The sequence below is a fragment of the Meleagris gallopavo genome, chromosome 1 (assembly GCF_000146605.3).
Source record: "Meleagris gallopavo isolate NT-WF06-2002-E0010 breed Aviagen turkey brand Nicholas breeding stock chromosome 1, Turkey_5.1, whole genome shotgun sequence".
In the NCBI taxonomy this organism is placed as follows: Eukaryota; Metazoa; Chordata; class Aves; order Galliformes; family Phasianidae; genus Meleagris; species Meleagris gallopavo.
In genome coordinates this window covers 50530938-50545447 of record NC_015011.2, presented here as the reverse complement: position 1 = coordinate 50545447, position 14510 = coordinate 50530938, and the positions used below count along the sequence as shown (strand labels likewise).

The 14510-nt window shown below is 40.0% G+C and overlaps 1 protein-coding gene across 4 annotated transcripts in view; it reads left to right on the top strand.

Annotated features, from left to right (window-relative positions):
• The window catches only part of ISX (intestine specific homeobox), a 31508-nt gene extending 17684 nt beyond the window's left edge, over positions 1-13824 (top strand). For all 4 annotated transcript variants that reach the window (XM_010711815.3, XM_010711828.3, XM_010711821.3 and 1 more), the window contains 3 exons: positions 4531-4682; positions 9413-9529; positions 10248-13824. In XM_010711815.3, the coding sequence (XP_010710117.1) occupies positions 4531-4682; positions 9413-9529; positions 10248-10475 (497 nt within the window). In that variant the 3' untranslated portion in view covers positions 10476-13824. The remainder of the gene's footprint in view (positions 1-4530; positions 4683-9412; positions 9530-10247) is intronic.
• Positions 13825-14510: the final 686 nt, after the last annotated feature.

Below are 14510 nucleotides of genomic sequence, written 5' to 3'. Positions count from 1 at the left end.
TAATCAAAAATAGAATGACTGATTACTTACAGAAAAATATGCACTTTCTACTGGCAAAAGCCCTGATTAATTCACAGGAGTCTCTATTGTTAGCAATTTAATTTCATTTCCACTTGAAATCAAAGCCTGTCCTTCAGTCTCTACTGTCCTAATACTTGACCTCCTGTTATTTTATTTTGTTTAATCTGATGAGAGCAAACTTTGAAAAATCAGGTTTCAGTAGAAGTGGCACTTCTGAGCACTGTGTAGATCTTCCCCTTACATAACAGTCTTGTCTGAAAAACAGCTCAACATGCCCTTTCAAGAAGGAAAAATGTGGAAAAGCTGAGAGACAGGGTGTTTCTTTTGCCTGTCTTCAAGCTACCTGGGTCATTTTCATACAAAAAATGCTGATTGGAGACACTCCAAACTCATGAACCTATTCTCTTTTAAGCTGCACTGTCCGGACCTGAACACATCTTAGCTGTCAGTAGGATGGACAATCTGGCAGATCCATTCCCTGTCCCCTCGATAGCACAATGTAAAATATTGAATGGTTCAATGCAATCTATCAGGCTTTCAGGTAATGTAAGATGTTCAATTCTCACAAAGTTTCTTCTCACATATACACCACCTATGCACATCCTTTGTCTTCTTATTCTCATATATTCTCTGTAGGGTAGTCTTTGCTGCTCCTAGATTCATGATCTTCACTACTGAGTCTTCCATATCCCATCCCTGTAGAAATAGTATTGTTTTGCTTGTTATAGATGATTTCCTGCGTCAGCCTAGGTTGATTAATCCAATAAATTCTGCACCAGCTGAACTGCCAGCACCCAGAAATTCTTAAGCTGATAGCCCAGGACAGATATCCATATCATCATTTTTGTCTACAATCTGTACAAACGTACTGTTTATGGAGAATCCTACAGCTGGCAAGGTCTGATAATGTAAAACATTCCTTTCTATCTCAAGTAATATTCTCTGGTCTGGGGACTAAAGTCTTGCCTTCATTTTTTATTTCACCTGTATGGTGTTTACAGATAAGAACTACTGATTGCTGTTTATATGGTGCCCACTGTGATGGGATCAGATCCAGATGGCTTTAACAATCACTTCATTCTTATCATGGGCCACTTCAGCCATTCTTATTCCATAGAGTCCGGTCAACATATGAGACAGAAGGGTTTATATTGGATTAAATAATTATTTGCTGTATTCTGATGGAATACTTAAAAAAAAGAAATATTTTCTTATTTGAGATCTTAGATTTTAAAATGTACAAAGTTTCTCTGTATAGTTATCAAATTATATTGTAGTTCACTGAAATAAGACTTTAAAAAAAAAAAAACTGAACTAAAAACACATGGGTCTTTTTCTTTGCTAATTCTGAAATCTTCTGGGAAGTAGTTGAATTTGTTTGTTTCTCCTGAAGGCTTCCTGTTTGCTAGAAGTTACGTAGACTGACATGGTATACAAAGCCTGGCAGGACATGAACTCTGCTAGTATTCCAGAAGTTTATGTGCAGTTGGGACCATATGAAAAAGGAAGTGGTTACATTTCAGCTTGGATCACTTGCTCCCCCATGTTGGAGGTATACTGCAGCTTTATCCAGGTATGGGGAACAATCTCTCACACCTGCAAAAGACAGGAGCTCAGATCAGTTTTCAGTGAGACATGCAGGATATTGCAGGAAGGCCTCAAATTTCTGAGACCATTACAAAGTCAGGGCAAAAATCTCTTGTTTTCTGGACCCACTATGTGAATTGCCCTGTGCTATAGAAATATAAATACTATATATTGTAAAGATAAAAATGTAGCAGAGAAATTCATTACTGTATGACAGAACATAATGTACTTGACAAAATATCACCTTGGTACTCAATCTTACCTGTCTGCAGTATCTCCCAGGAAGATATGGAAGATGATCCCCACAGAGAGGTGTGAGGTGAAAATCTTTCACACAAGAGACACTGTGGACTAATTTAGTATATCTTATCCCCAAGGACATAATGTCTTGAAATTCATATGCTCAGTACTGATAGTTTATATTGCCCTTTTTAATTCATACAGCAATAAATCCTCCTTTTCTCACAGCCACGCTTTGGGAAGATTTGAGTCAATGCAACTTTGTAATCAGAGCTTCTAGAAAAGGATGCCCATTGCAATCTTCAGCATATATACAAAAAATACTTCTCATTTCAAATCTTTTCCCTGGTGGTGTCAGCAAGACTCAATTTGAATGACATTTTTCCCTTGGGGCTGAGGCCAGGTCTGCTGTCTAATGAGTAGTACTTTGATAGACCAGTGAAAAATCTAATGATATGGATTTAACTCTGTTGGACATGAACATTATTAGGTTGTTCCTGAGATATGGGAGTATTGACAGTATTTATGATTAATGACTCTCCTTAGTTATTCTTCTATGAATGGTCTCCTTATCAAAGTATCTGAAAATTTTAAAAAGAGGAAATACTCACAACGGATCATATTTACTTATGGGTTCCCAAATATTGCATCCTAGGCATCTTCCTACCAAATCAATGGGCAGAATTTTTTATTCCTTATATTCTGTGTCAACAGAGTCACAATAAGATTTTCATGACAGAATGGAAAATGTCATATTCTGGTGGGGATAGAGCCTGATTTATGTTGTCTAAGGTGTTTAGTTACCTTTTTCACTGATTTAGCCCCAACTAGGAATAGTTTACGCTAATACTAAAGAGGAAAAGACTGTATTTCTTATTGAGGGAGTTAGCTAACTGTCTCTGGGTAACTGTTTCCAGTAAGAAATGCAAGCATCTAGTTACATCGTCTGCATTGATAGTGGTCATCAGACCATGGATAGCCGAAAGCAATTATTCAAAAAGGGGGCTTTCTTCAGCAACATTGTGTCATTGTCAATTACTTCAGATTGTTGAGTAGCAAGTTCATTATAGGCACTACCAGATTTCAATTTTTATCTTGCTGCAGTTTTACAAGGTCAGAAGAAGAAAATAACTGTGACTCTCAATACGTGGGGCATGGCTTTTTGCACTGCTCATTCAATGTCAGCTGGAACATTCTCTATTTGTGCATCAGAGAGGATTCCAGACATAGGATGAGGCTGAACTCCATGTTCTGCATGTCAGTTGCTTTACAGCTTACTTTCTTTCTCAACCTCCATGAAAGATATCAATCCTTCAGCATCATTTAAGACCAATCCAGTCTTTATTCTAACCTACACCAAGTGGCATACATAGTTCATGATCTAAATAAAATACCCTCTTGTGGGAGGGCATTTTTAAAATACTGTAGAAGTGCTGAAGGGAAAGACTGTTGGTGAAGAAAGACTGTTGGTGAAGTCACACTGGAGCAATCCAAAAACTTATTTAAATATGTAATTTCTCAGCAGATTTGATCTAGTGTGCAACAGGTTTCTGAAGCTGGCTATTCTAATGTTCTTGTTCTCCAGCCATGAATCACTCCAATACTGGCTGTAGTGTAAAGTGGCTTGAACAGGTGTGGCATTGGAAAAAATGTTATGGGGCAAGAAATTGCTGGAGATGTCCAGTGACAAGGTGACATGGGAAAGAAGTTACTAGTGCTCTGAGGTGAAGGGAAGATGGAGATGTTGATTGTAAAGTAACTGTCATGAGGTCCAAAAGTTCTTTTCTGCTTACAAAGGTTACAGTAATCTAAAAACTGCTTGGCTCAATCTCACAAAGAGTCAGTCCCTATCCACGATAATTCAGAGACTACTTTTAAGGCAAGAATGAACATGTTTATGCAAACAAAATGAAAGAGCATAAGGAAGCAAGGAATAGCTGCAGACTTTGCAGTAGATCTCAGCAACCTTGCAAAGACTTAGACAAATATCCCAGAGAAATAGTCTGAGAACAACAAGGGCCTTGGTGTAGGGAGAGGAATCAGGCCAGATCTGACACAGTTTATCTATGGACAAAGGTTTCCACATTCATTCATTATCCCCTCACTGCCTAACAAGATTCATGGCCTCCCGAGTGGGGAGAAATTCATTTCATCTTATAAGCTGAAAGAAAAATGGTGATTTGTCACAGGCATGAAAACAACACCAAGACAAAATGGAGGATCTACTTATTCATTGTCTTTACGTTAAGGATTTGCTCACAAATAGTTAATAAAGGATTACAAATTAGCAATAAATGCTGCATGCATGTGACAGATGAGCAACAAAGATCAAAGGTTCATCCAACACTAAAGGACTCAGATGACAAAATCATTGCAGAGATAATGTGGTTAAAATGCATAAGGTTTTATGTTTAAAATATATGCATTTCTGTAGCTGTTGACAGGCAGTGAATCAGAGGAATTAGCACTGCATGTGGACACAGTTGATTTTCTTCTTGAAAGCTAAAGTCCACATTCAGTGTTGAGTTAGGAGACAAACATCTAATGTATGTACATCTCTAGGTGTTGGAGATGCCATCCCAGCTGCACAGCAATTTGCAGAAATTTCTGTATCTCTGAATCTTCTTGTTGTTCTGTGGCCATTTCCTATGAGATTCAATATACTTTTCCTTCTTTGCACAGTTGAGAGGAAAGGGAAACGGAGAATCCGGACAACGTTCACAGCTGAGCAGCTTCAGGAACTTGAGAAGATTTTCCAAGTGACTCACTACCCAGATGTCCATATTCGCAATCAGTTGGCAGCAAAGATTAACCTACCAGAAGCCAGAGTTCAGGTACATTCTATCTCCAAAGAGCTAAACTCATTGCACCAATTCTTTACTCAGGATATGTTCTAAATACTTCGTGCCTGAGTGACAACACTAATGAAATATGTGATCTCTCTGTTGCTTTACATGAGAGGCCAGTATCATTATTCTCCTTTTACAAATAGGGTAAAAAGCATTTGTCACCCAGTTGGGATTAACCAAATGGGATTAATCAAAGGGTTAACAGGTGCTCTGAGTATATTAAATGCATAGCAAATAGGAGTTACAGATGGTTATAAGCAACCTGTTGGACTCTGTAGCAACAGAACTGCCATTTATGAAAAAAATATATCGATCATTTATCAACCTTTTATAAGCAATGTAATTCATTGTAATTCACATTGTCCCTCTTCTACAGGTTTTAAAAAAAGTGAAAATAACTGCCCAAATGGAAGTGATTTCTTAATGTTTTGTAATTTGATATCACAGAGTATAAATGCCCTGGATGTAATTTCAGTTCAGGGAAACTGATTTAGCTTCCCCCAGCTGTAATGTCATCTTGATGACAGAGCTCAACGCTGACCCCACATGTCTGCTGTATGTGACATATGCTGCATTGAAATGTACATATCACTGGATTTTGGAAATCGGTGTTCTATTTAGAATGATTGTGATGATTTTTACAGTTTCTGTGCTTGTCATAATTCTGAAGTCATCAGTGTATTTCTATGTACATATCCCACTCTAACAATCAAAGTTCACCATAGTGCAGTTTATTGACTGAGACATGCCTGGGACTATGGACTAACTGTGATGATACTGCTTCAGAATTAGGTGACAGGGAACATTGGAACAGCACAGCTGCAGTGTGCCCACTAGCAATATCTGTACACACATGACATGTTTCCAATGGCATGAAGCATGAGCTGGGCTATTAGTCAGTGTTCCTGAAAATCAAATCACATGAAAGAACAGAACCATCTTCCATGTAAAAGAAAAGTAATTTATAGTCTGTAGAGAAAAAGAAAGAAGGAAATAAACTGAGTTATTATGGCAAACATCAACCTGAGATGTAGGAGAAAGAAGAAAAAGCCCATCTGAATTCCAGCAAATTCCCTGTACAGACAGGGGATCTGACATGGAAGTTCTGCATTTATCCCTTTCTTGACTGATAAAAATTGGCCACAGAACTAAAATCTAGTGGTAACTTACGTGCAAGATTGTTTTAATTTTGATTGTATTTGTTATATGTAAACAAAAAAGAGCGCCTAACATTCACATTTGTTTTTTGTGCTTTGAAATAATAGCTTTGACAAGGCTAAAATCAGCTGTAAATCAAATCACCTTGGAGAACTTAACAAAAAAAAAAAGTGAGAAATCACTGCAGTAATCATGTGAAACATTTCATAATGATGTGAGAAGCCAATCAAGAAACAAATCTGTGATTCTTGCAGAACAATTTAAGTGGACAAATGGAAAAACAACCTTGTACTTGTGCGTGCCTACTTGCAACACAAATGAAAGGTGGCCAGGAGGGCCAATGCCATCCTGGCCTGCATTAGAAATAGTGCAGCCAGCAGGAGCAAGGAGGTAATCATTCCCCCGCACTCAGCACTGGTGAGGCCGCACCTCAACTACTGTGTTCAGTTTTGGGCCCTTCACTACAAGAAAGACATTGAGGCCCTGGAACGTGTCCATAGAAGGGTAACGAAACTGGTGAGGGATCTGGAGCACAGGTCTTATGAGGAGCGGCTGAGGGAGCTGGGATTATTTAGTCTGGAGAACAGGAGGCTCAGAGGAGACCTTATTGCACTCTACAACTTCCTGAAGGGAGGTTGTGATGACGAGGGATTTGACCTCTTCTCACAGGCAACAAACAGGACCCGAGGAAATGCCCACAAGTTGTACCAGATGAGATTTAGATTAGACCTGAGGAAAAAAATTTTCTCTCAGAGAGTGGTCAGGCACTGGAATGGCTGCCCAGGGAAGTGGTGGAGTCACCGTCCCTGGCAGTGTTCAAGAGGCGTCTGACTGAGGAGTTACAAGATATGGTTTAGTGGCTTCTGTTAGCATTGGTAATGGGAGGACAGTCGGACTAGATGATCTTGTAGGTCCTTTCCAACCTTGTGGTTCTGTGATTCTGTAATTCTACGAAAGAGGCTAGATGGGTAAACATTAGAAACAGGAAGTTATAAAAATGAATAAGCAGTGCAAACTGATACAGGCTAAATCTGTAGTCAAAAAAGTAAAGGATCATCAGAAACTCAATAAAAATATATAGAGAGCAAAAAAAATTTTTTTTAAAAAAAAGGAAGTGAACAATTATATTGATCTGCTTCTCAATAGACATAGCGGGACTGTCGAGGATAATGCAGAACTGGCAGATCTCTGGCTTGGAAATATGTCAGATCAGGTGGTGGTATCACATGATGGCTATGAACACTTTCCATCAGGACAATGTTGAACAGCGGCTGCAGTCTGACATTTTTAAATCCAGAATCTGTGTGACTTGCTTCTAGTAGCTCTTAAAAGCTGCTTGAGAAGCATCTTGGGTCATCAGTTTGATATTCAGTCAGTCCTGGAACCCAGGAGATATTTCAGGGACCTGGAAAAGAGCTAATATTGTGTCAGTGCTTAAAAGTGTAGACAGAATGACCAGATAATGATTGGCCTGTGAGACAAACATTGATTTTGGCAAAACAATGTTAAAGCTGATATGAGACTCTGTTAATGATGAATTAAAATAAGAGTGAAATATCTAACACTTTTCATCATTGGCTTAAGGAAAACGATGTCATCAAACCCATCTTTTTTTTATTAGATTATATATTTGATTGATAGAGTTAATAACATTGAGGGCATGTGACTGCAAGGACCTTGCCTTGGTCTTACACTGCTTTTGGATTAAGATCAAGACGCCATGTGCTAGTACACAAGAAGCTGAATGTGCAGCAGGCGTCCAATCGCAAACGAGGACATTTCAAAGGAGGTCTCTTATAGAAACCATTTACTGACACAAAGGTCAATTTGTACTGCCTAATCGGTAAAATCTTTAATAATCGAGTTATGAAATAGTAAGAAGATAGGGGACTGGTTAATAAGGAAAAAGTTGATTCTTTAGTACAGCATGTTCTGTCTCATTAGTCATGGATCTGCAAGAGAATAATATGGGGATGAGCACAAAGTAACAGATGGAAGTTGTTCCTACAACATGGGGCACACCACCCTCTCTCTGCACTTTGTTTTAGCCCTTGTTTCCTCAAATATCCCGCTGATCAACCTCACTCATCCTGCTCCTAGCTAATGCTACTGCTGAGAGGACAGATGAGTCCTTTGTGAAGTCTCAGGCAAGATTAAGGAGGCAGCAGACCCTGGCTTTAGCACCAGTGTGATTTTCACAAGCACACGTGAGAATGCTGTGCTTTGTCTCTGTGCCAGTTCAGAAGCACTGGAAAATTGAAGGTTAATAGTAAACAGAGAAAGAGTAGTATCAGTAGGTTGAGATCTGTGGTGGATACAACTTGGAGGAATAGATTTAAATCCCAAAGAAGGAAAGTCAGGGTGCACACTGAGAAATCATTCTAGGGGTAAGGGTGTTAGAGAGCCAGTTGGGTAAAATGGTGTTGGTTTGGGTTCTAAACACAGCTGTACCAATATTAAATAATAATAAAATATCCCTCAAGTGAGTGCTTTATTCAATGTGCAGACTTTGGAAAGAACACTTAAAAGGTTGAATTTTTGGCTTCAGTACACCCCGTACCCTCAATCACTTATCGGTGATAAAGAGGAATCATTCATGGTACTGTTTCACCATATAACTCCTGCCTGGTCGAAAGGGAATGGAGCAGTTCATACAGACTAAGCAGTTCTCGAACACATGCAAACCCAGATAAACAAGGCTGTCCTTTCAGTAACCTCAGATAGTGCTAACTATCAGCAATATAGCACGGGTCTCCTGGCATTCGCATTAATTCCTGGGCAAGAGATGCTGAAATAATTGAGCTGTTCATTATCAGATTTAAAATGCATATATATTTACAACCAACAGCATCTGGTTTTGATCCCTAACACCTTGTGTTCACTTGAAGCACTTGCCAAGTAAGAAATGCTTACATTCAAACAACAAGTTACTAAGCCAGCTGGTCCCACAATGGAAAGGGAATTCAACTTTCACAGCGTTGCAACAAGATCTTCTACTACTGTGGTTATTACACAACTATACTTTTGTGCCTCAGTTAGAAGCTAGACAGGTCAAAGCAGCTGACAGATGAAAGAAACTGCCTTGAGAAAACTGGTTGGTCATTGTCATGGGCAAAAGATATGGCAGATAACATATTGAGAGTGCTGAGTGATTCAAATGGTGGCATCTTCTTGAATCTTTTGCTTGGAATCCTTACATGAATTTCAAAATGTTACAAGCCAAATACAGGAAAAGCCCTGCTACTATAGCTCCACTGGTAACACAATCTTTATTGTTTTATATATTTATATATTATAATATTTATTTATTTTTAGAAGATCTGATTCTGTGAGAGAAAAGTGGCTGTTCCAATTATGCAGAGATTCCATATGCTATGCAAAGTGCAAGAGGTACTGTGTCAAACTAAATGTTTTTCTTTAGGTTCAGCCTCTGTTGATGCTGAGCTAGAGGTCATTGTTCTCTGAACCTCACTTAATGAACAGGAAAATTAGTTGGATGTGAGCAATTTCTCCTGTAACAGCTACTCATTTCTATGTCCTTTCTTGCCTGTATCCAGATCTGGTTCCAGAACCAGCGAGCCAAGTGGAGGAAACATGAAAAATTTGGCAACTTTGGTGGCCTTCAACATCTGACAGAAGTTGATTTCATTCCTGCTCCCAAGTCAGATATTACAGTGAGTACTGGTGGCTGTATATAAAGCCAGAGAGAGGAGACAGGTATCCTTCATCAAGTCACCTTGTCACATGGGACTATCTGACAGAGAGAGAATCAGAAAGTATAAAAAATGGTGATATGATCCAGATAAATCCCAACAAGCATGGTCAATGAATATATATATATTTTTAGCAGTAAGTGTTATCCCTAAACCCTAATCCCATATATTCCATAAATACGCTGTGAGATCTCTCTTGTAGGGTGGTCCTACCCTATTTTACTACTAAATTTTTTACATTGATTTACATTCCCTGTAAATCATACTTTGGGTCAAACATCTTTACCATAGCAGGCAATGTCCTGAACAGGAAGGAACAGGACATTTCCAACTACAAAGCTGTGTTTCTTTAGCCAGTATCCCTTCACAATGTCCAGCCTTGTTAGGCTGATCTGTGCTTTTTGCCCTCAACTGTTGCCATTTTTAGGACCAGGACAGTTAGACTAGGCTGGCACACAGACTCCTTCCCTGTCACTAGCGTTTCCATTGCTATAACAAAGGATATTTTGCCTTGATCCCTGAGTGACAGCACTTCACTGGGTTTTAGGGAGCCTATTCTTTTATATATTTTTTTTCATAATTACTGAGCACCAGGGAAACAATTAAGGTTGACTGCAAATTGTATCTAAGTAAAAAGTCAGTATTGATTTATCTAAGACTTCATTTTTACTCTTGAAAGGTTCCTAGCTTGATGCCGAGGAAGCTTGCAGCCACCATCCCTTCCATAGGATACTACTCACCACTACAAGGGCAGCTGACAACTACTTGGATGCCCAGCACACTCTCCTACATCCCCCACCACTTGGAGCTGCTGCCTTTCCCAAAACCATACTTTTTCTTCAATGTCCTCCCCGCCTACAGTGCACCACACTCCCACAAGATGGAACAGAGCAGTATCTCTACATAAACAAGGATGTGGAGGAGCAGGGGACTTGGGGAGCATGCCTTTATCATCCATGACAGTTTGCAGGGGGCAGGTGCTCTCCTCAAGCAAATGTGCTGGGATGATAAATGGCATGAAATCAGCTTCATGAGTACCAAAACAAGAAGCTGCAGTCTAGTGAACATTGACAAGAGCCACCATGGACTGGGAAGGAGATCCGTGTTGACCAGAGGAGCAGCATGTTCTGTAGAAACCAAGCCGTTCAACCAAGAGCGTCTCAACCAAGAGCATCAAACCCAGAGGGACAGTGCACCGAACTGAATAGTCCTGCAAAAGAACTTGACTTTTATTCAGCCCCGAGATAACACCACATGACTCAATTGCACCAATGCCTTGGAGAAGGGAATATACCTGCTGTGAGGAGTATGTAGCCCCAAAGTCGGGCCAAACAAGATTTTCCTCCATAGATATAAGTTTCTTTCCTTGGACATGCTCGTCTTTACTTGGGAAGGAGCAAAGAACATGTTTAGGTCAAAATATCGGACTTTTAAGATACTTCTGTTTTCCAAAGCATTTGGTGAGGGAAGGGAGTTGGTTTGGTTTAATGGATGTGTTTTTGACTTGAATAAAGGGACAGAAACATGATTTGAGCTTAAATACAACAGTCTGAGAGGGGCAGCAGGGCTGAGCTCTGGATTTGGTACTGTGAGTCTCTGGGGGCAAGAGAATTCTTCAGTTGGTTAATTAAAATGCTTATGAAGAAGCCTCTCAATTTCTGACCTGAATTAAGAAAGCTCTAAAACTCCATCAGAAACAATAACAAAGAGACGGCCTAACTGAGTTTAATCTACTAGACATAATAGGATGTTATGACCCCACAGTTTGGCTTAATTGTAGATCAATAATGAGATCGGCCTGCCCATTTACAAAATGTCTATATGCCCTATTATTTGCATAATATTAATCTCCTTCCAACATATGGCTTTTTCCCTGCTTGTCGAGGGTCTAGTGCTCCTTCTGCTCATGTCTCCACCGACTCATGGGAAACACTATTGGAAGGCATTGTTTAAAGGGTTGCATCATTTTCTGTTTTGCAGTCACAACACACATTGTACACCAATAGGGGAATCTGCTGAGCAAAGGCATTGTCTCCCTCCCAGACATATCACTTGTAAGGGTGACCATTTGTGACACAGTCCGAATACAAAGCAAATCATCACCCGAATGCTTGCTGAAGAGTCTGCTCTGTGCGTATGACAGTGCAGGTAGGTAAATGCCTCTGTATAGGTTGTATATTTAAGAAATCTCTCTGGATAGAATCCAGCTGCCAGGTTTTCAGCTTTTTCCCAGTCACCGATAGTTACATAGGGTTCACAGTGAATTAATAACTTTTTTGTTCTCTGGCTGGTACCAGCTGTCCCTATATTTTACATTTGAGAGACCTGTAAACAAGTAAGTAGTTGATTGTTGCAGGGTAAAAAAATGAATGAGCAAAACCCTGCCTTGTATGGACTTCATTTCTCCAGGCCACAACTATTCATCAGAAATCAGATATATTGTCCCATTTCCCACAGGTGCTTCATTTCCTTTTTCCTGCATTGAGTGAGTCTTTACAGCCTCTTTATCCCTGGCATCATGTCTATCATCTAAAGGACAATCAAGTCAGATAAAGGTTTTCAGAATCACAAAGCGGTTAAAGCAGTTAACTGATTAAAATCAACTGGAATTAGTCATGTTATTCACCTCTTTCAACTTCAGGTGACTGCATTGCAGTCTCATCCTGGTCTCACTTTGTAGAAGGAAAAATGCTCACACTTGAGTTTCTAGGTTTGATGAAGTCCATGCATTAGTGAAGCTTCCAGGGTCAGAATTCTCCCTGTCGAATGGGATATGCATTGGCATTGTAATCACATGAAGGTAAGAATTTAGATGACTATGGGCATGACTCTCACAGAAGTAGACAAGGGCTGCAAGCCAGCACAGCTCATCTTGGGGAGTAATTTGTGCAGCATTGACAACGATTCTGTAATTGTCATAATGTGGTTATTTATCTTTGAGTGTTTCAGTTTCTCCAGTCTTGTAAATGAAATCTAACAACTTTCCTCTATTATTCTTTATTTTGTGACTAGTCCACATGTGTACCTGATAAACCCAATGCCAGGGTCCCTACATGGCCAGATGCCTGCCCCAAATCTGGAAACTCTGCTTCATGCCTCAGAGGTTATCTAGAAGCCCTTTTTTGGGGCACAGAGGTGAGAAGTAGAGCTGCTGAGTAAGTTTCAACAGCTTCATCTTGAAAAATGAAAGCCTTGGAATCACTTTTTTTTGGCTCACAGTGCCAATACTTGGAGATTTTGTTTTGATGTAGAACGGTTTTGGGATTTTTACTTGGGATTTCTTGTTTATTTATAAAATTCCTAGATTTCCCACTCAACAGCAGATCTAGATTTCAGGAAATGTGCAGCATCTCCACTCATGTAGATATAGCTGGTCAAATTCCAGAGAGATTTAGTATTAACAGTTAGTTTTTCACAGATTTCATAATTTCATTCTGAGGTGAGTGGGACAGTTCCTGTCATTGGCATCTTGTTAAATTCCAGCACTTACAGTTTTCATCTTATCTTCAGTGATGTTGGTATCTTTTCCTTCCACCATACCCTGTATCTATCCTCTAAGCAAGAAGTAGAAAAGACCACTAATTTCATGCCTGTTGTGGTACTCAGAATGCCATTTTTGCATTGTTTTATACTTTAGTGTTTCCAGAAAATATCAAGTTGGACACACTCAGATTCAGGGGCACCCTATACCCCACCAAGTCATTCAGACATATAGGATTGTTCTGGGCACACATATACTTTAAACCTGCCTGACAAAGGGCTGTCAGAGGAAGCTGACTACACACTAGCAATACCTGCCAAGTTGCAGCAATGGTTTAATCCTTATTTCAGAGTAGAAGCAGAGTGATTCACCTTTCTTTGTAGGTAGCTGGGGATTTATCAGGGAAAAAGAATCAGATGTGTTCAGTTCTTACCATACTTATATTCTATGCTTCAGAATCTAGCATCTCTGCTATGCTTGTCCGAGACAGAACTATGGCCATCTCAGCAGCGAAATAGCTGAAAAAAAGTGTGATTATAATCTCTATCCAAGGGGCCCAGCAGAGAGCTTAGGCTCAAATATGGTCACAACATTTTGTTCCCTTGGCTGATCTGGATAACTTCTCCAAGGCAAGGGCCAATGCGATGTTGTCCCTCTCTGCTTTGCCCTCATGAGGCCCTATCTGGAACATTCTGTCCAGGCCTGGGTCCCCCAGTACAAGAAACATGGAGCTTTTGGAGAGGGTCCAGAGGAGGGCCACAAAGATGATCAGGGGGCTAGAGCACCTCTCCTACAAAGACAGGCTGGGAGAGCTGGGCTAGTTTAGTCTGGAGAAGAAAAGGCTACAGGGAGAATTCATTGCAGCCTTCCAGTATTTAAAGGGAGATTATAAGCAGGAGGGAAATCAACTTTTTACACGAGTAGATAATGATAGGACAAGAGCAGATGGTTTTAACGTAAAGGAGAGGAGATTTTGATTAGATATCGGGGAAAGCTTTTCACTGAGGGCGATGAGGCACAGCACAGGCTGCCCAGAGAAGCTGAGGGTATCCCGTCTCTGGAGGTGTTTAAGGCCAGTTTGGATGGGGCCCTGGGCAGCCTGATTTAACACTTGATATAGTGCCTGGTAGCCCTGCCCATGGCAGTGGGGTTTAAACTTGATGATCTCTAAGGTCCCTTCCAACCCAAGCCATTTTAAGATTCTATGATTCTATAACAGATTAGTGTTACATACTCCCTGCATCCTGGAAGGCTATTGCTCAATCTCGTGGATCAGGTCATGTTAACTTAAAGACAGCTCAGAAATGAGTGACAAGAGAGTCCTATCTAGTCCTGGCCCATGACAAAAATGAAGCATTACTTATCATTACTTATCATAGAAATTTAGAGGTTTTACTTCAAATGACAAGGCTATGCAACCCACTTCACAGATACTCTTTGCAATCCCCCACAAAACCCCTT